The 21,684-nt window shown below is 39.1% G+C and overlaps 1 protein-coding gene across 3 annotated transcripts; it reads right to left on the bottom strand.

Moving 5' to 3' along the window:
• Window positions 1-1,389: 1,389 nt before the first annotated feature.
• Window positions 1,390-20,828, bottom strand: LOC118802730 (zinc-alpha-2-glycoprotein-like). Of its 3 annotated transcripts, none has more exons than XM_036563195.1 (7): window positions 20,718-20,828; window positions 18,041-18,307; window positions 12,839-13,117; window positions 12,268-12,552; window positions 10,486-10,617; window positions 7,774-7,806; window positions 1,390-2,118 (listed from the first exon to the last, which is right to left on the bottom strand). In XM_036563195.1, the coding sequence occupies exons 1-7, from the start codon at window positions 20,734-20,736 to the stop codon at window positions 2,075-2,077; spliced, it is 1,059 nt and encodes a 352-aa protein (XP_036419088.1). In that variant the 5' UTR covers window positions 20,737-20,828; the 3' UTR covers window positions 1,390-2,074. The 3 variants fall into 3 exon arrangements, with proteins under 3 accessions (XP_036419088.1, XP_036419086.1, XP_036419087.1); XM_036563193.1 differs by lacking the exon at window positions 1,390-2,118 and adding an exon at window positions 3,457-6,478; XM_036563194.1 differs by lacking the exon at window positions 1,390-2,118 and having other exon boundaries at window positions 7,529-7,806.
• Between the last annotated feature and the right edge of the window lie 856 nt (window positions 20,829-21,684).

Genomic DNA, 21,684 nt, shown 5'->3' with positions numbered 1-21,684 from the left:
ATTTAGTTCTGAGCATAAAACCGACAACCACTCTGCCCTCACAGCTGATTAGGGATACTTTTGGTATTTTAGGACCTACAGTCCTGAACAGTATAATTTCCTCACTAACCACTGGTGTGGTTCTTAAAATATGCTGTAGTTACACTGCTGCTTAAAAAGCATAACCATGATGCTACAATTGACGGTATTTAATCACCCAATTTCCAAACTGCCTTCTCATTAAGCTACTGGAAAAGGTAGCTTACTCTCAGCCTTTTTAAGGGTTAACAGTATTTTAGAATTTTTAATCTGGTTTCAAGGCTATGAACAGCACTGAATCTGCCATTCTTTAGGTGACCTATTTCTTTCTGTTGATGCAGGAAATTGCACCATCATCATGTTATTGAATCCCAGCTCTGCTTTTGATATGATCAACCATAATATACCTATTGCTTAGAAAAGTGGGTGGGGCTACCAGGGGTGGTCCTGAGAAGGTTTAGTTCCTATCTAAAGTACATTTGAAAACATCTTGGATGGGCAGCTATTTCTTCTTCTCTGCTGACATGACTTGTGGTGCTCCACAAGGGTCCATACTAGGGCTCCTTCTTTTTTCACTGTACATGCTCTCATTAGGGCATATTATTAGGAACATCAGATTTCATTTTTATGCTGATGACGTACAGATTTACCTCCTTATTGGACCCAATGATAACGGCTCTTTAATGTTGCTTAACAATCGTTTTGAGGACATTAAGAGGTGGATGTCCATTTCCTTCAGCTGAATAAAGGCAAGTCAAAGGTCAATTTTTGTGCTTCTCATCTCTTAACAGTGTCTCCAATAGCCTTGGTCACTTGTCTTCATGTGTCAAATCCTCAGTGAGAAATCTTGGTGTTGTCTTTGACTCAGATCTCAGATTTGATACACAAGTCAACTCTGTGATAAGAAGTAGTTTCCTCCAGCTTAGAAACATTGCAAAGTTTAAGCCTTTTCTTTCTTTTTCTGACCTCTATTGCAACATTTACAGTTAGTCCAGAATGCTGCAGCTAGGTTACTTACCAAGTAACAGCTCCAAGAACAGAGACCATTTTACTCTAGTCCTTGCTTTGCTTCATTGGCTACCTGTTCAATACAGGATACAGTTAAAGTGCTTTTATTTGTTTTTAAAGCACTGAATGGTTTAGCCTCCTCTTACATTGGTAATTTGCACACACCCTCAACCACACAGTGATCTCTGAGGTTGTCCTCAGGGATTTGTTGGCCATTCGAAGGGCTCGTCTGAAATGTTAAGGTGATTATGCTTTGAGATTGTGGAATGGTCCTCCACCTGCTATTGGTCAAGCCCCTTCGGTCTTGGACGTTAAAACAGGGCTAAAAGCATACATTCATAGTAAACACAGACAGCTCATACATTGATGAAAGCAGTTTATTTGCACATACAACAGGCAAATGTTAAATATAGAATTAAACAAAGAATAACAGTAATATTTAAAAACAAACAAACAAAAGAAAAAACTAGAAACACAGACTTTATGATTAGGAGTGAAGATTATGACACAGAGTTACTGAGATCAAACATCCTGAGTCTAAATAATATAAAAAGCACAAAATACCGAACCTAGTAACATCTAATAGTTTCAATAGTTAATATTTAAGATCCTGCATCCCCATTGTCTAATACTGATGCAACTGTTGCTTGAACAACTTTCAAGCTCCATTTCTATATAAAATCCCAATCTAAGGCCCAGTCCCATTTCTTCCCATTCCAAGCGACAAGCTGATGGGCTAGAAAAAGAGCTGAAAAGCTCTTGAGAAGTCAAGTTTAAAGGGCTGAAAAGTCAAAAAGGCTGAAAAGTAGAGTAAAAGTAAAGCCATGGAAAAGTGCTGTTTCTGGTTGCGATTAAGATGTTTGCGAGTGAAAATAAAATAATTATCTATAATTATAATTTAATTATGTTTCTTACTTATTTAACCTTTTCAACTCCTTGAGACCACCAGTGGTCATATTCTTCATAACTTTCAAATTTCATAAGATTCATACATTCAAAAGGAGGATGTATATAATGATGAAAGTTTGTTTACTCTTTGCAGGTACCATCAGCACAAAGCGTTTCTCTTGAGCAGTTTGTAAAGTTGTTGGCCTAGAAAGAGAGGGTTAATATAAATGAGTGCACAATAACAGTTATGCAATGACTGAAAACAGAGAAAATGACCACTTTAAGTATTTCGATCTCTCCTTTCTGTTTCATGTAGGAAACACAACCATTTCATCTCCCTAATGAGCCTGACTTCTGTGCTTATATCTCCGAAGTCCCCAGAACTCCAGCTCAGGTTCTCAGAGTTCTCTCTTCCTACTCATACAGTCTCTGCTCATACTACAACCATATGCTGAAGGTGTAATCTTTAACAAAGTTACTAAGTTAGTTTAACAAAGAAACTAACACTACAGACAAATGAACAGCGATGGAAATAAAATAGTTTCTTTACTATTCCTCATGAAGCTGCTGAAAAACTGAAGTAAAAGGTCTTGAGGTTTTTTAAAAATGTAAAACGTGGGCATTCAAATGAATGACTGTAATAAAAGCTTCCATCTAAATTATGTTTGCCTTTGGTGCTGTTTAAAACAGGGTATAGCATTAGCAGGCTGATAAGAAGCCTGGTTACCACTGCTGTTATTTCTAGCTACTGATAGCTCTATTGTAACTGAGATCAGATGCCATCTTAATTTTAGAATTTTTTATGGGTAAAATAAAGTAAAAATATAAGATAAAAGTTCAGGAATGTGTTTTACATTAAATTACAACACGTTTGTAATGTTGATGGTTTACAGAAAAAGAGTCCTTCTAAACATGAAACAGATGTTACACATTAAAATAATGTTTGTAAAGGATATTTTCCTTGGCATCCATCCAAATGTTTCAATGCTATGTTAATGTGTTAGAGAGATGCGAGCATGGAAGACCAGGGGTCATATTACAGAAACCTCTGAACTCTGTTTGGTCTCCATGACGACTTCAGTAGGACTGAATTTTGGACAGTAACTATTCCAGAATAACAGTTCCTACCTTCATAATCTCATCATGAACTCCAGGTAAGAAAACAGCATCACACAAACATCCTAACTAGACTGAACCTCCTAAATCCTGTCCTAACTTTAGGATGAACCCCAACAGGGTCCTCACTTCTGTTTAAGGTCCGTTTCTATGGTTTTTAGGCAGCTGTGTCAGCAGCATAGTTCACTACCAGCATAATGAGCTCCATTTATTTCTACTGTAAAACGCTGCTTTCACTGTGAGATGATTTTCTTTTCTAACTCTGCGTTTTAAAGATCTCAGACGCTGCAGACTCGATCTCCACCGCCCCTCTGATCACCTTCGTGTGTTAATGTTGATGATGAAATATTACAGTGATGGTGGTGAATAATGAGGAGACGGAGCTGAACGTGTCACAACTTTCAGTTTGCTGTAAGATAAGATTCCTAAATTAAGATCAGATTTGCTTCTGTAATATGAATTTGTGAAAAATCTTATCTTGACCTGTCAGATCTTAAGACAAAAAGACAGGACGTTTTTGTAATACGTCCTGTTGGAAATTGTTTTATTTTGATGTATTTTCTAGTTTTCTGTGTATTTTACTTTGTTTTAATTGTTATTCACTGTTGAACAGTATTGATGCTGAAGGGTTTAAGAAGCCAGCTCCATTTCTGTTCTCGTGGTTTGAACAATTACACCAAATGGCACAATGCAAAATAATATCATGTTCTCTCTCAACTTTAAGATTACCTGAATGTTCAGTAAGTCCTAAACAATCATCCATGATTGTGTTCAAAATAGCACACTGTGTGTTGTGTACTGCACCACTGAATACTGCATACTGCTCTTCATTGTAGTACTGTGGTGCCCGCCATGGGCTCTGCACTGTGTGAGGAGCTATGGGGAAGTGGAAATGCTCTCAGGCACCACACTCCCGGTTGAAGACCAATTGTTGTTAAGTGAGTTATTGTTAGCTGTGTTCGAGTACGGTGGGCTTTGTAATGTAACTAGTGTTTACTCTACCCTCAATAAATGTGTCCTGCGCCAGTGCTACATTTGTGTAGAATGTGGCTGCTGAGTTTGGAGAAATCTGAATTTGAAGGTGGATGGCGAAGAAGACATAGCCTGGAGGATGAGGGTACCAGGTGCTATGCCTGCCCCTCCAAAGGGTGCCACAGCTGCCCCAGCAAGGGTGCCTGAGAGATGTACTCCGCACAGCTGCAAGTGGTCACCCAGGCATCACGGCTGGACAGTGGCTGCAACAGTAATATAGTTGTGTCGGGCACTGGAGTGGAAAGCACTACAGGTGCTTGAGGATCTGCCGACAGAGCACCACAGAGCGGCCACAGCCCTCCAGCAATGGAACAGCAGATAAGCATACTGGTGGTAGAACAGAACACACAGGCATAACCGGCATTTGAGGCTGTGAGGAAGAGTTAGCGCTGGAACACTTCCTAAACGTGCTGCTGACAGAGGAGCTGAGACACTACATGCAGCTCACTGCACTAGCCAGCCTTCAAGCAGCCACCACCAATGCAGAAAGGCCAAAACTTGGCATACAAACGCTGCAGCAAGCAGTGCAGTGCTGTGCAGTGGAGGAGCTTGAGGAGCAGACAGCGTGGTGAGCAGTCCCCGAGCAAGTGCCAGTGGAGTGACCAGCGTGTTGGCGGTGTAGGCAGAGAAGACAACGCCCAAGTCAATGCCATAAACCTGAGCTGGTGGGGAAATGGAATCCAGCCAGGAAGATCAGCGGCCGCCACAGACTTTGACAACAATGACTGTCCAAATCAAGCCTATCACTGTTACCAGCGTTTTCTCCATTATATAATCTTATGCCATTTACTGAGTGCTATGTTCTTAAAATAGTATGATTGTGGTCGGTACCTTTCTTAAACTGCCGCTCTTTAAAGATACTGAACACAGGCCGTTTGATGTTGACCGCCCCAAAATGACATGACACTGTTGACATTCCTGGCTGAACCCAACATGAATCTATGTATTAATATGGGCATTTTCTGGCATGTAGCTATTTTAAACTGTTTCATAATTTCTAAATGCATTTCTCATTTAATTTGTGTATTCTCTAACCTATCATGTGGATGAATGGCTAAAAAGGCCTAGACTGTATCCATAAGCAAAAATTACAAGGTGGAGGATGAGGGGTGGTCCTGATCTGCCTCCTTCCATGAAACAATAGAAAGTTGTTGCCTATAATATATAACTGTTGAAAGAATTTGTACTAAATAGATGCAAAATAGACATAAAACTATTTAAGTTTCAAAAGATTGAATTACCGCCCTTTATGTGCCTCACAGTGGTTTGGTCAACTGCCTACAATCCCCTATTAACTTTTTAGGGCAATGATCTAGAAGTTTAAAACATCCAGAGCGGTAATAAACAGTTGGATTGTCAGGGAGGCAAAACTTTTCCCAAGGATCATGATTGGAGACCAGCAGAAGGTGCATTTTGGGGTCTCCAAGCCTCTTCCATGATGCCACTTCCATGCCAACAAACTGTCCAACATGCCTTCCAGAAGAAAGTTTTCTCTTTCATATAAGAAAGTTCTCTATACTCCTGGAACTTTGACAAGAACCAGGTTTAAGGTGAGATTAAGTGAGACCAAAAAAAAGAGCTTTTTTGGTAACAAACACTCAAGGTGGTTGTGGGTAAAAAGGATGGTTATAGAGAAGAGCCTGATCCCCACTGTTAAGTATGATGGAGGATCTCTCATGTCTCTGCCACCATTTTTCCTCCAAAGGGCTTGGGAACCTTCTTAGGATTAATGGCATGAAGGACTCCAGTCCAAGTACCAGCAGATTCTAAATGAAAATCTGGGTGCTTCTGCCAAAAAGCTAAAACCAAGTCAGGGTTGGATCTTCAAGCAGGACAATGATTCAAAATATACTTCCAAATCCACACAAAAAATGATCAATGACCAGAGAATCCAACTTTTGACATGGCTACCCCAGCCCCCTGACTTACACTCCACTGAAAACATGTGGGGTGAGCTGAAGAGGAGAATCAGCGAGAAGAACTATAACCCTGGAGGATCTGGAGACAGTCTGTATTGTACTTGTTATGTGAGATTAAGCTAATTAACCACAAAAATATTTTTACTACCTTTCCCCATTCACTAAAGGCAATAATTATTAAGCTATTAGGCTAATAACTACAGTTACAGAAAAAGTACATCCCATGAAATGTTCTCTTTTATTTAGATGTGTGGGCCTATCAGTATTGTTGCCCATTCCTCTGTGCAGAATTGTGCCATGTTTGAGTGGTTTCCTGCTGCTTTTGGTGTCTGGAATTCTTGAAGACCTCTTTTAGGGAAGCTTTTTGGTTAAATTTGATGCCGTGGCTTTGATGCCTGGACATGTTGGCAGTGGTTTCTTCTCGACAAGTAGATGATATTCAGGACAGTGGAATGATTGAATTTTAATACAACCCAATTTCCAAAAAAGTTGGGACACTGCAAAATGTAAATAAAAGCACAATTCAATGATGACCAAATTATGTAATCCTATATATCACTAAATATTCAAATTCTAAATATTTAGAATTTGATGCCAACAACATGTTCCAAAAAAGTTGGGACGGGTGCAACAAAAGGCTGGTACAGTTGTGTAATGCAAAAGAAAAACACCTTGTGCTTAATTGGCAACAGGTCAGTAACATGATTGGGTATAAAAGAGCATCTCAGAGAGGCGGAGTCTTTCAGAAGTAAAGATTAGGAGGGGTTCACCACCCTATGAAAGACTGTACGATCAAATAGTGCAACAATTCAAGAATAACGTTTCTCAACATAAAATAGCAAAGAACTTTTGCTTTTCATCATCTACGGTACAAAATAGGATCAAAAGATTCAAGAGATATGATTCTGTAGTGGAAATCACTGCGTGGGCTCAGAAACACTTCTGAAAAAAACTCTGTCTGTGAAAATAGTTCATCACTGCATCCACAAATGCAAGTTAAAACTCTAAAATGCAAAGAAGAAACCAAATATAACCAGGATCCAGAAACGCTGCCACCTTCTCTGGGCCCGAGCTCATTTAAAATGGACTGAGGGGAAGTGGAAAAGTGTCCTGTGGTCCGATTAATCAACATTTGAAATTCTTTTTGGAAATCATGGACACTGTGTCCTCCGGGCTAAAGACCACTCAGCTTGTTAAAGATGCACAGTTCAAAAGCCAGTATTCATGATGGTATAGGGGTGATTTACTGCACATGACATGAGTGACATGCACATCTGTGAAAGCACCATTAATGCTGAAATATATATATATATATATATATATATTAATCAAGGCCTATAATCAAGGAAAAAGACATCGTCTGGAAAAAAAATATATATCTATATATATATATATATATATTTTGGCAGATATATATTTTTTTTTTCCAGACGACGTCTTTTTCCTTGATTATAGGCCTTGATTATTTCAGCAAGACAATGTCAAACCACATTCTGCATGTATTACAGCAGCACTGCTCTGTATTAAAATAGTCCAGGTTGTAAACTGACCTGCCTGCAGTTCAGACCTGTCACCACTGAAAACATTTGGCGCATGATGAAATGAAAAATACAACACGAGACCCCGAACTGATGATCAGCTGAAATGCTATATAAACAAGAATGGAAAAAACATTCCACTTTCAAAACTACAGCAGTGTCTCCTCAGTTCCTGAACACTTAGAGTGTTGTTAAAAAACGAGGGAAGAATGAAACACAGTGGTAAACATGCCCCCGTCCCAACAGATTATTACCTGATCCAGCCTCAGGACCACCAGCTGTAGACCCTGGAAGAGAGTTCAGTTAAATATGGATTAAAACAGGTGAAGAAGAGTGTGGAGAAAGATCATACACTAAACACTCATTCAACCAAAGAATTCTAATATTTCTATTCACTAATATTTAATTTTTAGGATAATCACAGAAAAAAAGCTTTAAGCTGTTGAATCAGCAGTGCTGTCAGTGCAGATCATCATCCTGATAAACACAGCAGCTCAGTAAAGACGTCTCAGTGTGTAGAGACTCAGAGCTCAGATCACAATTACAGTCTAATTAATTTCACCTGATTGTGTGGGCAGCGCATCACTCACCACACGAGTCTCCACAGCTGAAGAGATAGTTTTACACACAATTTACTATAAATGTATTAGGAAAATGGGGCTAAATGGCCTCCTTACGCACAGTGTCCATTTACTGTAAAGCTAAATGCTATCTGTGTCTGAGTTTATCATAAAATATAAAATGTCCTGTAACTTTTACACAGAGCCCCATTTATTTTTCCTTCTGTCCTCAATGTTAAATTCAATAAACAGTAACTGTGTGTTAAATGTACAGCAGTGTGTCTCTGTAGAGGGAGTGGTCACTTATTTACAGAACTGTATATGCTGACTGTCTGTCAGGGAGGCCTGAACGCACTGTGAGGGCAGAACAACCCTAACAGATGGCCTGCTGAGGCAGGATGGGGGGAGTGGGGGTGCTGAGATTTCAGGATCCTTTAACTGAAACTCCTTAAATTAAAACAGATCTGAACTGTAAATGAATCTGAACGCAGTGAAGTTCAAGTGTGTTTGTTTTAGAGTTTGAGTTTTTAGATTTTATCCATATATTTTCAACCCCTGCAGTAGCCGTTCACTGTTTAAGAGCCGAATCACCTCCCTGACCTGCTGACCGCTTTGGGGGGTCACTAAAACACTCCCAGGTTGAGGTTAAAGAGGGAAGTGTGGTCAGAGCTGTGGCCAGTTCTGATTAACAAAGCAACTGAACACTGTCTTTACACTCAAACACAGAATAATGTCCAGCGCTTTGAACACATTCCTGTGTTATTAACCCTTATCTCTCCATCCGAGAGCTGAATCTCAAGTGCAACACATATCAGCAATCTGATTGGTCACCTCTCAGCTCATTTGCATGAAGTTCATCCAGAAGGGAGCAGAGAAATCAGTATCAGCGGTTTACTGTGTCAGTTATGTGTGTAAACTGTCGTCCACATTACTGCAGGTCACGACATGCTCTGTTTGAAGAAATCATCAGAAAAAAATCTAAATAAAAAGGTGAATCATTTTGCATGACGTCATCATTCACGTCACACAAACGCTGCCTAAAATTTCAGCACCCCAACTTTAAACACCTTCCCGCGTCACCGAACGCTAGAGGTAATTCCTGAAATTCTGAATAAAAACTTAAAAAATGTATTGTACTGTACATGTTTTTTTGCAAGTCATAATGAGAAACGTGCAGTGCAAGAAATAAAAATCAAATCTGTACAACTGAACTTCAGACTGATTCTGTATCACTGAACACATTATGCTCTGAAGTGTGAGATGACAGTAACACATGCAGGCTCAGGTTGTGTATTTCCTTCACCTCCTTGAATTAGAGGTTAAAAAAAGGATGTTATTTAAATGAATATTTTTATTAATTTATTAAATGTATAAACATATTGAGTTCACCGGTTTTGTTGCAGTGATGCAGAGAACATTTGATACCCAACTGGTTAACCACCTGAACTCACAGTGTTGAACTATTCATTTATTTTTATTTATTTTATTACCATTTAAGGTATAGATTGAGGATGACTGTCTTTTTACCTGAAAGTAAAAAATGTATTTGTTATCAAAATCTGAACCATAAACCCAAATATACATTCAAAACCTGAATGTATTTCAAAAAGAATAAAAGGTAAATTGTTGCAGACGTTCATAAGATTCAGCAGGACTATCGTAACACATTTACACTTAGTGTCTCACACTACCAATTTGTTCCCGAGTGTGTGCTAAACTCAGCCGTCTCTGTCTTAACTGCCGGTTCTGTTTTAAGATTCTTTCCACTCTAGATGGACGGCTTGCTAACCAGAGTCTCCACAGCTCTACCTCTGACCACTGCTGAGATATCACCATGGCTTCGACAGCAAAGGACCAATTGACTGACATGAACAAAGTCTAGCTATAAATCACTGTTTCTGTGTGACCTGCAGGCAGATTATCTCACTCTCTCTAGATGCGCTGCTACTGGTGACTCACTGTTTACAGATAAAACATAACAACAGGTAAAAGTCCCTTCAAGCTGAGTTTTTATATTCAATTATTTTAATTATCAAATGTGATCAAATATTTGTTGCAGCCCTAAATAACACAGTTAGACTAAATTAACAGTGAAATACAATAATACATTATAAAACTGAAGCGACTACACTAATGACATGCACATGTGCAGCTGGGCCACTCGATGGGTACTAGAAACTTACAAGCGTTCAACAAGCAGTTATTCCCCTGATATGCATTCGCGCAAGAGATCAGGTTCAGAGTTATGATACTTTCACCTCTAAAGCTGCCACTGAGTTTAAGAACATCAGTGACAACATTAATCTAGTAAAACTCTGGAGATGTTCTTTAGGCAAAGTACATAATGTTTTAAAAACGTCTGTTTCCACTTTAAACAGAGTCTGTACTGATACAGTCTATACTCACCTCTACTTTTCCTCTTCTTTATACAAACATAGATGATCCCACCCAGCACAGCCAGCAGAGCCACCACTCCTACAGTCACTCCTACAATCCATGCTCCACTCAGACCATAATGGCAGTTACTGCATTTTTCATCTGTACACAAAAAAAAAAAAAATCACCATTTGACTGAAATGACTGATATTCACCTATCATTCCAGAAAAGCTTCATCCTGTGGAAACAGATACCTTCAAGTGAATCTGTGTGAGTTTGGATCTCTATACTTCCACCATTACAACATCAGAGCTCAGGATCTAGTGTAATCTAATAGAAGACATACTGTAAGACCTACTGTAAGTCTGCTGCTTTATTTCAAGAGCTGATGTATGATTATTTTATTTTATGTTGTTTATAATTGACTTCTATTTGAAACAGATCCTGAGTAAGAACGGGTGCAATTTAAAAAAAACCGAAAGTGTAAAAAAAAATAACACATTAGGATTTCTGATAAACAAACAGGCTTCTTTCTCTGATCTTTCTCATATTTGAGAACTATGAGATGTCTGAACTGTACCCTCGACCAGAGGGCTCTGTCAGAGGTTCTAAGAGGTTCTAAAGAAGCACAGAAAGATAACTGCAGTCAGCTAAAGGCTATCACTCTCAGCACTGCAGACCAGATAGTACAGAGTGCAGCTATAGAACATAGGAAGCACTGCTGACAACTGCTGATAAACAACTCATTCATTTGACACATTTTCAGGAGCAACTTCAAAATGCCTTTCAAATTTGAGTTTTTTATTATTTCCTTGGGGAAGTAATTCTGGATATTGACTATTCTAGAGAATTACACTATATTGCTAAAAGTATTCACTCACTTATCCAAATCATTGAATTCAGGTGTTTCAGTTACTTCCATGGCCACAGGTGTATAAAACCAAGCACCTAGGCCTGCAGACTGCTTCTACAAACACTCGTTCATGGTGGAGGGACACATGCAGAGTGTTGTGAGGCAAAATAGTGTCCCAAGAAAATGTATTATTTCAGATTTTCCACTATTTTCCATCATCTACATTCCATATAAACTCAGAAGACTCGTGTAGGTTCACTGGTGGTTTGGATAGTAAATAAAATGTCTATATCTGTGTTGTAGTCATGGCGACCCCTGGTTCCAATCACCACCACTGTAAAGACACCTGAACCATTTCACACCAAACCACTCTGAATCACTCTGATTACATCTTAGTGACTGAATCATTTAAAAAAAATGAAATCTCTCTTCAAGTAAACTTCTTGTGTTTTGATGATTTTATGCATGAACAGCTGTTCAAAGCTGTGTTTGCTGGTCATGCACTGGCTGCGGTTTTCATGTCTGATCTAAATGAGCTAAAATTGTTACTGAAACAGTCACCACTGAAACATTTGGTAAAATTTGGGTAGAGTTACGAGCGTTTTGGTAGTGACAAAATGAAATGTCCAATCATTTATTTTAATAGAATAAATCAGTACAGGGTCACTCAAAGCAAAAGGATTTTAGTCTGAAGTCCAAGTCCGTTAAAAGTCTGAAACATCACCAGTTCGCTAGAATGATCCATACTGATGTTGATTAAATCAGACAAATGTTCAGAAGTTTAACGCATTAAATGTATTTTTTGCTGATTTTTGGTTTCTGTAAATCTAATATTCTACTGCTGTTGAACAAAGATAACAACTACATTACACTAATAACTGCAGTAACTTCAGAAGCCTAGAATCTCCTCAAACTGGCTTTCAATCAGCAACAAATATCAACAAACAGATATAATTACCCCACTGTTTAAATACTGGTGTGTCGAGGGAGCTGTGATTCATATAACAGTTGTAATTTGCTGCATCGTCCTCATTTATTTCCACACTCTTCCTCAGCTGGTAAGTTCCATCTTCATTGGGTCTGACTCCTGAAGATCTTAGTAGATGTTCAGGCAGTGAAGTGGTGAACTGCCTCACACTCATCTTCACGTCTTTGGGGTAGAAGCCTGTGCCCATGCAGGTCAGGTTCACCTTCCTCAAATCAGTTACACGTTTTGTCACAAACACATGAACATCCATTTGAGCTGGAGAGAAAAAAAGAGAAAAAAATGGTGGAGGGATACATGCAGGGTGTTGTGAGACAAAATGGTCAGATTTTCAGATTCATCACTATTTTCCCATCATCAACATTCCACATAAAAACTGTGTTTACATCTCAATATGGAAGAACTTAGAAAAAAATCAGTGGAATTACCCTTTACCACTTCACTCTGTGTAGGCCTACATAATGCATAATAACTATACCTCTACAGCTAAAAATAATAATAAATAAATTATTACTCTGATCAGGGCAAGTTTCTAAATACTCACTCTGTTTGGTTTCAGTGGTGTTGTATTTTGAATAAATCTTCAGCCAGTGATCACACTCTTCACATCTCTGAACAGCGTTTGGACCACGTCCAGCGTTCCACTCCTCCGCCAATGCTTTAGCCTGAATAACTGAGGTTGACCATTTACTCGAGGTCCAGTTATAAGAGATTGTAGTCTGTCCATCGTAGCCATATTCATTAGTGCAGTTTAACAGTGAAACTGAGCCGTCCGAATGTTTTTCACCCTCACAGCCAACTCTCGACTGCAGAATGTGACCATCTGAAACATAAAGAATGATGCATGTGAGCAAAGCTATATACAGATTATCTGTCTGTGAACACGCCTATAATCTCATAGATAATGAGCAAAGAAATGAACAGCATTATCTCTGTGAGACAGTTTTCCTTTGATTTATCTTTCATTTTTTTAATTTCCACAAAGTGTTTATAAACAAATGGACTAATAATACAACCCAATTTCCAAAACAGTTGGGATGCTGCACAAAATGTAAATAAAAACAAAATACTATAATGCGCAAATCATTTAAACTGTATATTTAATTTAAAATGAATTACAAAGACAACTTATCCAATGTCAAAACTAAGAATTTTGTTTTTTAAAAAATATATTCCCATTTTGAATTTGATGCCAACAACATGTTCCAAAAAAGTTGGTACAGGTGCAACAAAAGGCAGGTAAAGTTGTGTAATGCTAAAAAACACCTGGTGGTTGATTGGCAACAGGTCAGTAACATGATTGGGTATAAAAGAGCATCTCAGAGAGGCGGAGTCTTTCAGAAGTAAAGATGAGGAGGGTTCACCACTCTGTGGAAGACTGCACCATCAAATAGTGCAACAATTCAAGAATAACATTTCTCAACTAGAGATGAAACGATATTAAAATTTCATATCACGATTATCATGACCAAAATTATCACGATTATTGGTATTATCACGATATTGTTCAAATGTGCTGAAAAGTAAAATAAATAAATAAATAAATACTGATACACAAACTGAAACTCGTTTCACCAACTTTTATATTAACACAAATAGAATTGGAAGCAATATGCACTTTTTGTTTGCATAAACATTAAAAAATAAGGTCAATACATTTTAGTATTACTTTTGTATTACTTACAATACTTGTAATACTCTGTAAACAAAAGAACAGCAAATGTATTATTATTACTGTTATTATTATTATTACTATTCTTATTATTATTATTATTACTGTTGTAATTATTATTATTAGTAGTAGTAGTAGTAATAATTACAATAACGAGGGATTTCCCTGCATAGAGAATTAAATCTGGACCAACTCTGAGGTGGGTCTTAATGGAAAATTACTACTTCTTAGAAGTGCTGCACTCGGGGGATTTCTGTCCGAACTGCAGCTGCAGCATTATTGTACCGTTGTGGCGCTGAACCCCTAATCAACACAGCGCACCAGGAAAAACAGCCAAAATCACAGAGGAACTGCGTGACCGCGCTGTGAGCTGCAGACAGTGTAGAACTCACACAGTATGTCTTCAGCTGTGGAGCTGCTTCTCTAAAAGCATTTAAAACTAAAACATAACTTAAAATTAACGCGCATCTGAGCTGCAGCAGAAACACTCCTACAGTTTAATCTCTGAAACTCTGCTTTTCCCAAAATCAGCACAGCGTTTACTCGCGTGAGGTCCCATCTCAAAGCACACTATCTTCCCTACGTAGTGCACTTCGTGGATCATGAAATAGCAAATCCTTCACCCAAAGAGTGCAGGAAACGTTCGACTAAGTCATCTATAATCAACATTAACAACAGGTTACAAATTCCCCATTTAAAGCTCAGCTGCTTGTTAATGATGATCGTGTTTGTTTGAACAGTAGCGCCCTCTGTAGGGGACATTGAGTGATTTGAGACGGTGTTACTCTCCTCTCAGACAGTAAACACTGCAAGCTAGACGAGAAAGGGGAGCTGTGCAGATTGAACTTTTGCAGTCTCGTTCCGGAGCTTGTGTGAGTTAACTCAGAGCTCAATTTGGAGACGCTGCTCCACAGAAATATGTGTTTCAAGCTTTAATTTCGATTCACAGCTGATTCACCGATTGTTTTTTCTTTTTTTTTTTCATTTTTTTTGACGCTAAAAGCTTCGTTTAACATTATTAACGAACCATAAGCAAAAGTTAAACCACACAAACCACAACACTTCTTCTATTTCGAAGTCCACAGACTTCTTCGTTAAAGTTAACCTTGCATTCTTGCAGGTAGCGGGTGGTGGTCGCGAAGATGACTGGTAAGGTTTGATGTGTTGCCCCCTTTCGCCGCTATTTTCTTTCGGCCTGTTCTGCAGACAGTTAATCTTCAATTAACTTTCCTTCTGCATTCTTATAAAACCCAAAACATGACCAAGCGTCAGACTTGGTCTTCTTAGAAGGCTGAAATATCTCAGAATCTCCGCGTTTTTCACACCGCGGTAATCGACCGCGGTTTTAACGATACTGTAAAGTTCAAACGGTACTACTAACCGTCATTAATTTTACCGCGGTTTACCGTGAAACCGGTAACCGTTTCATCTCTATTCTCAACATAAAACAGCAAAGAACTTCTGTTTTTCATCATCTACAGTACATAATATCATTAAAAGATTCAGAGAATCTGGGGAAATCTCTCTATGTAAGGGACAAGGCTAAAGACCAGTATTTGCTGGCTGTGATCTTTGGGCCCGCAGACAGTACTGCATTAAAAATCACTGCATGGGCTCAGAAACCACTGTCTGTGAACACAGTTCTTCACTGCATCCATAAATGCAAGTTAAAACTCTAAAACACAAAGAAAAAAACATATATAAACAGGATCCAGAAACGCTGCCACCTTCTCTGGGCCTGAGCTCATTTAAAATGGACTGAGGGGAAGTGGAAAAGTGTCCTTCAACATTTGAAATGCTTTTTGGACATCATGGACACTGTGTCCTCCGGACTAAAGACCACTCAGCTTGTTATCAGGGCACAGTTCAAAAGCCAGTATTCATGATGGTATAGTGGGGCATTAGTGCGCATAGCATGGGTGATGTGCACAACTGTGAAGGCACTATTAATGCTGAACGATATATACTGTATATGTTTTAGCAACATATGCTGCCATCCAGACAACATCTTTTTCAGGGAAGGCCTTGATTATTTCAGCCAGACAATGTCAAACTACATTCTGCATGTATTACAGCAGCATCCGTATTGAAAGAGTCTGGATATTAAACTGACCTGCCTCCAGTCCAGACCTGTCACCACTGAAAACATTTGGTGCCTTATAAAATGAAAAGTACTACAAAGGACACTCTGAACTGATGATCAGCTGAAATCCTATATCAAACAAGAACAGGAAAACATTTCACTTTCTAAAGTGACATTTCACTTTCTACAGCAGTGTCTCCTCAGTTCCAAAACACTTGCAGAGTGTTGATAAAGGAAGAGGTGATGAAACACAGTGATAAACAGGGCCCCGTCCCAACTTTTTTGGAACGTATTGTTGACATCAAATTCAAAATAGGCAAATATTTTTCAAAAAACAACATCATGTCTCAGTTTCAACATTTGATATGTTGCCTTTGTAGTATTTCCCTTTAAAAATATGGTTTACAGGATTTGTATCATTACATCCTATTTTTATTTACTTTCTGCACAGCGTCCCAACTTGTATTATTGTATTGTAATAACAATAATAAGAGTAACAATAATAATATAATTTTTGAGATAATTTTTGATAATATAATTTTTTAACTCTGAAGTGGACACAGGAGAAAACACAGTGATATCGTGTGAGTTGTGTTGTAATAAATTAAAGCCCAGTTCAGTAAAGGCTGTGCAGAGGAGAGGCACAAGAGGACAGCAGAGGAAACTTCACAAATCATCACCTTTAAAACCTCCACTCAGAGGGTGAGGACGTGATCATATTTATATTAATAATAATAAACTTCATTGTTTACATTTAAAATGCAGCTCAAAGCTCAAAAGCTTTGCAATGTGAACTGAAATTGACAGAGAAAGAAAAGAAACAGGTGGCAGTCACATAAAATCAGCAAACTGAGATGCAATAAATAAAAGCAGAGAACAATTAAAGACATTAAAACCAGAATACAAGTACAACTATTAAAAGCATCTAAAAATGTTGTAGAACAAAAAGTGGGAACAATAAAAGCTAATTAAATCCTGAAGTAAAGGATGTTTTTAACCCCTTAAAAGAGGCTTATTATTCAGTAACTACAGGGACTTCAATTCAAACTGGCTAAGCTATTCTTAGGCTATAGAAGTGTGTTATCAAACTTTGGACCTGCTGGTGGGCATTGGCCATTTAAGGGGTTAACTTTTTTAAATCAGTGACAGATGAAGCCTGATTAATATTCACTGATAACACATTCCAGATCTTTGGTGCATAAACACAAAAAGCTGCTTATTGGCACTTTTTTAAGTTTTATATGTGAAATCTGGAGAATGATATTGAAACATGACTTGAAGCAGAGTTTATTAGACAGTCAGAGATGTATGAAGGTGCTGCACCATTAAGAGATTTACAAACTAGTAATGGAATTTAGTAATAAAATATTCTGTTCTGAAGAAAACATGTAGCTGGAGAAGTGAGGGTAAAACTGCTCTCATATGCCCATATGGTATAAAGTCAAAGTTAAAAGGGTTTTACATCACTCAAAAAACACTTTATACCTTTTTACTGCGTTTGTAAATCTTACATTTCTCTGTAATGCTAATCCAGACAGACCCAGTCTCTGCATTTATAAATGGTTATGTATCACCATCAGCCTATAGATCTCATCTCAGTGAAAAACTGGAAAACATTTTTGGGAACACATTACTTGAACTCTGCTACATAAGACTGACATGATCATGCTACCAAGTCACAGCACATTTCATCTGCTGTCATGAGTTTTTGTGACAGATTATGGTCAGTAAAATGTTGCCATTAACAACACCTGTCATTATAGATGTTATAATGTTTGATGTCATGACATTTAATCTCACATGATAGTTTACAGTCAATATAAAAAATTATTACATCTGTAATGACAGTTACACTATATATACACATGAAACTGTCCTTTCAGTGAACATAATCTGTATGAAGATTAAAAGCCAAATATAATCGTTAATCGACCACCTTCCTCTGCATGAAGACATGAAATAAAAAAAAAAAGACAAAAGCTTTTCCTCACCTGACTCTTTGTGTTTGAAGGCCTTCATGTGTTTGTCGAGGTCCTTTTTTAGCTGTTGTTTATCAGACTTCAGCTTTTCGATGCTATCTTTCCACTCACTCTCCTTCATCTCCTTCATCCAGTCCTGTTTAGGAGTCCTGATGCCGTCTGTACTGCTGTAGGAGTCAATCTGTCTGTCATCCAGCAGAGTCACTGCACTGAACTCAGAGACTCTGTCTGAAGAGCTTTTAGACTGGACAGTGTAGAGGTAACACAGAGAGTGTTCATCTGTGGAGAAATAAAAAGACTGGATATTAAACAATGATTTCACTACAATAAACAGAGACAGTAATTAATATGAAGGAATTTACAGTATACAGTATAACTTCATTTTTTGTACTTTCATACTCTGCTGACACCTAAATTGAATCATGATTTACCTCAAGCATATAAAATACAGGTGTCCTGATCAAGATCTGATTTTCTTTCAAGGCTCTTTTAATATCCAGTATCTGCTGATACCAAAGTGTGAACAGTGCTTGTAGTTCATAGATCACAGTCTCATAGTGGAGGATTCAGTTAGTCAAACAACAAATACAACTTAGTCTATTTCTGTGCATCACCTCTATACATTCCTACACTGTCACCATCACCTCCAGAACACTGTCACCACCACCTCCAGAACACTGTCACCATCACCTCCAGAACACTGTCACCATCACCTCCAGAACACTGTCACCACCACCTCCAGAACACTGTCACCATCACCTCCAGAACACTGTCACCACCACCTCCAGAACACTGTCACCACCACCTCTAGAACACTGTCACCACCACCTCCAGAACACTGTCACCACCACCTCCAGAACACTGTCACCATCACCTCCAGAACACTGTCACCACCACCTCTAGAACACTGTCACCATCACCTCCAGAATACTGTCACCACCACCTCTAGAACACTGTCACCACCACCTCTAGAACACTGTCATCACCACCTCCAGAACACTGTCACCATCACCTCTAGAACACTGTCACCATCACCTCCAGAACACTGTCACCACCACCTCCAGAACACTGTCACCATCACCTCCAGAACACTGTCACCACCACCTCCAGAACACTGTCACCATCACCTCCAGAACACTGTCACCACCACCTCTAGAACACTGTCACCATCACCTCCAGAACACTGTCATCACCACCTCCAGAACACTGTCACCATCACCTCCAGAACACTGTCACCACCACCTCCAGAACACTGTCACCATCACCTCCAGAACAGTCACCTCCACCTCCAGAGCACTGTCACCATCGCCTCTAAAACACTGTCACCATCACCTCCAGAACACTGTCACCACCACCTCCAGAGCACTGTCACCATCGCCTCTAGAACACTGTCACCATCACCTCCAGAACACTGTCACCATCACCTCCAGAACACTGTCACCACCACCTCCAGAACACTGTCACCACCACCTCCAGAACACTGTCACCATCACCTCCAGAACACTGTCACCACCACCTCCAGAACACTGTCACCATCACCTCTAAAACACTGTCACCATCACCTCTAGAACACTGTCACCATCACCTCCAGAACACTGTCACCATCACCTCCAGAACACTGTCACCATCACCTCTAAAACACTGTCACCATCACCTCCAGAACACTGTCACCATCGCCTCTAAAACACTGTCACCATCACCTCCAGAACACTGTCACCACCACCTCCAGAACACTGTCACCATCACCTCCAGAACACTGTCACCACCACCTCCAGAACACTGTCACCATCACCTCTAAAACACTGTCACCATCACCTCTAGAACACTGTCACCATCACCTCCAGAACACTGTCACCACCACCTCCAGAACACTGTCACCATCACCTCTAAAACACTGTCACCATCACCTCCAGAACACTGTCACCATCACCTCCAGAACACTGTCACCATCGCCTCTTTTTTAAAACACTGGTGTAAATAGAGTGAACAGGGTAAACTAGACTTAGAGCACTGAGATCTGACCAGGCTTCTGTCGCAGATACCAGTTTCCTTCTTCATACTGGAATTTGGGAATTAATCTCTCAACAGCAGCGCACATTCCTCAGTCTACAGACTTCCTCAGCTCTCCTGAGCTTCACTCGCCCCAAAACAAAAACCTCAGATTAGTTTTCTCTGTTCAAGGCCTCCATTTCCGTTCAGCCATTCGTTCATATGTTACCAGATATTATTCTGTTTATACTCCACACAGTGTTACACCGTCTGTACTCTGGAGAATCCTCAGTTAGGTGATTAATCAAAGCTGGACATTCACCAGTTGAGGCCTTTAATGACCATAAACATTTCAATACAAACTGAACTGAACCGAGCTGAGCTGAGCTGAACCGAGCTGAGCTGAACCGAGCTGAGCTGAGCTGAACTGAACTGAACCGAGCTGAGCAGAACCGGCCTTTAGTAAATAGTTAATACTGCAGTTTAATCAGACACTGAATCAGTTTAACCGCTCTGATTTACTGACATTAATCAACATTATATAGAGAATAACTGACACAGTGATCTATAGGTTACCTTATATTCAGAAGTCTGAAAGCGAAACTAACTTCTCAAACTTCCATCAAAATAAACAGACAGAAAACTCAAGAAAACTCAAACCCAGCAGCGCCAAAACTGAACCTGTATGGATCATACTCACATTTAGCCACCGTCTGCATCGTCGAAGAAGAGGTAAATAAACCAAAAAGAAAAAGCGGACGAGGGACGACCAGAGAACTTGTAGAGAGGAAAATTACCGCTCTGTAATGTCTTCCGGGTTTCTCAAAAGCTAGAGGGCGCTCCAAAATGAGGGGGTTAATATGGAGCATTTGAGCAAAATCATAGTTTATAAATGCTGAAACATTTTAATGTAAAAGAATTCATTCATTTCCTGAACACAGAGCAGCATAAAACATTTTAACACTGCTGTTATATTTTTAAGAGCTTTTAAACTCGAGTTATAGGAGTGCCTCATGTACGTCCATGACGTCAGCGGTCCTGTTTTTGATATAACGGGGGGAATAGGAAGCGGCCATGCTCCTCATAAAATGGCTCTGGTGACACTTTAAGCGCGTAGGCGCCGGAAACTGAGTCACAATCTGTCACTTTGCTGTTGATTTATCAGTTTTGCATTTTCATTTTCATTCTGTCAGATCTGCAGCCGGTTGCTGTAAAAGAGAGATGAGAGCCTGAACACTGCAGTCTGATTTCAGTTTGACTCGGATTCTGCACTTCATGAAGAAAAGCCAAAGCCAAAGAGAAGCTTGGATTTTATTTTCTCTGTCAGCTTTTTCATTTTAGATTTGGCCATGAAAAACCAGAATAACGACTAAATCAAATGACAAACAGCTGCTTTACATTTATTTTTATTTTTGTCACAAATGACTTGTGCATATGTGAAAGACGAAATTGCAAATGTAGGTATTTCATATAATTTTCAAATTATATAGATGTTTGTTAAAAGAAATGGCAAAAAGAGGTTTGCATTTACATTTTATTGTTTTCATTTCTTGTTAGGCTGTATTTGCCTCCGACAGCACTACAGGATCGTTGCATATTCAAGCCACAAGATGGAGCCATTACACAATAAATCAGTCTCGTGAACTCAAGGAGCATCAAAATAGGAC

Source organism: Colossoma macropomum, unplaced genomic scaffold (assembly GCF_904425465.1).
Source record: "Colossoma macropomum unplaced genomic scaffold, Colossoma_macropomum, whole genome shotgun sequence".
In the NCBI taxonomy this organism is placed as follows: domain Eukaryota; kingdom Metazoa; phylum Chordata; class Actinopteri; order Characiformes; family Serrasalmidae; genus Colossoma; species Colossoma macropomum.
This window is presented reverse-complemented; position numbering and strand designations above follow the sequence as displayed.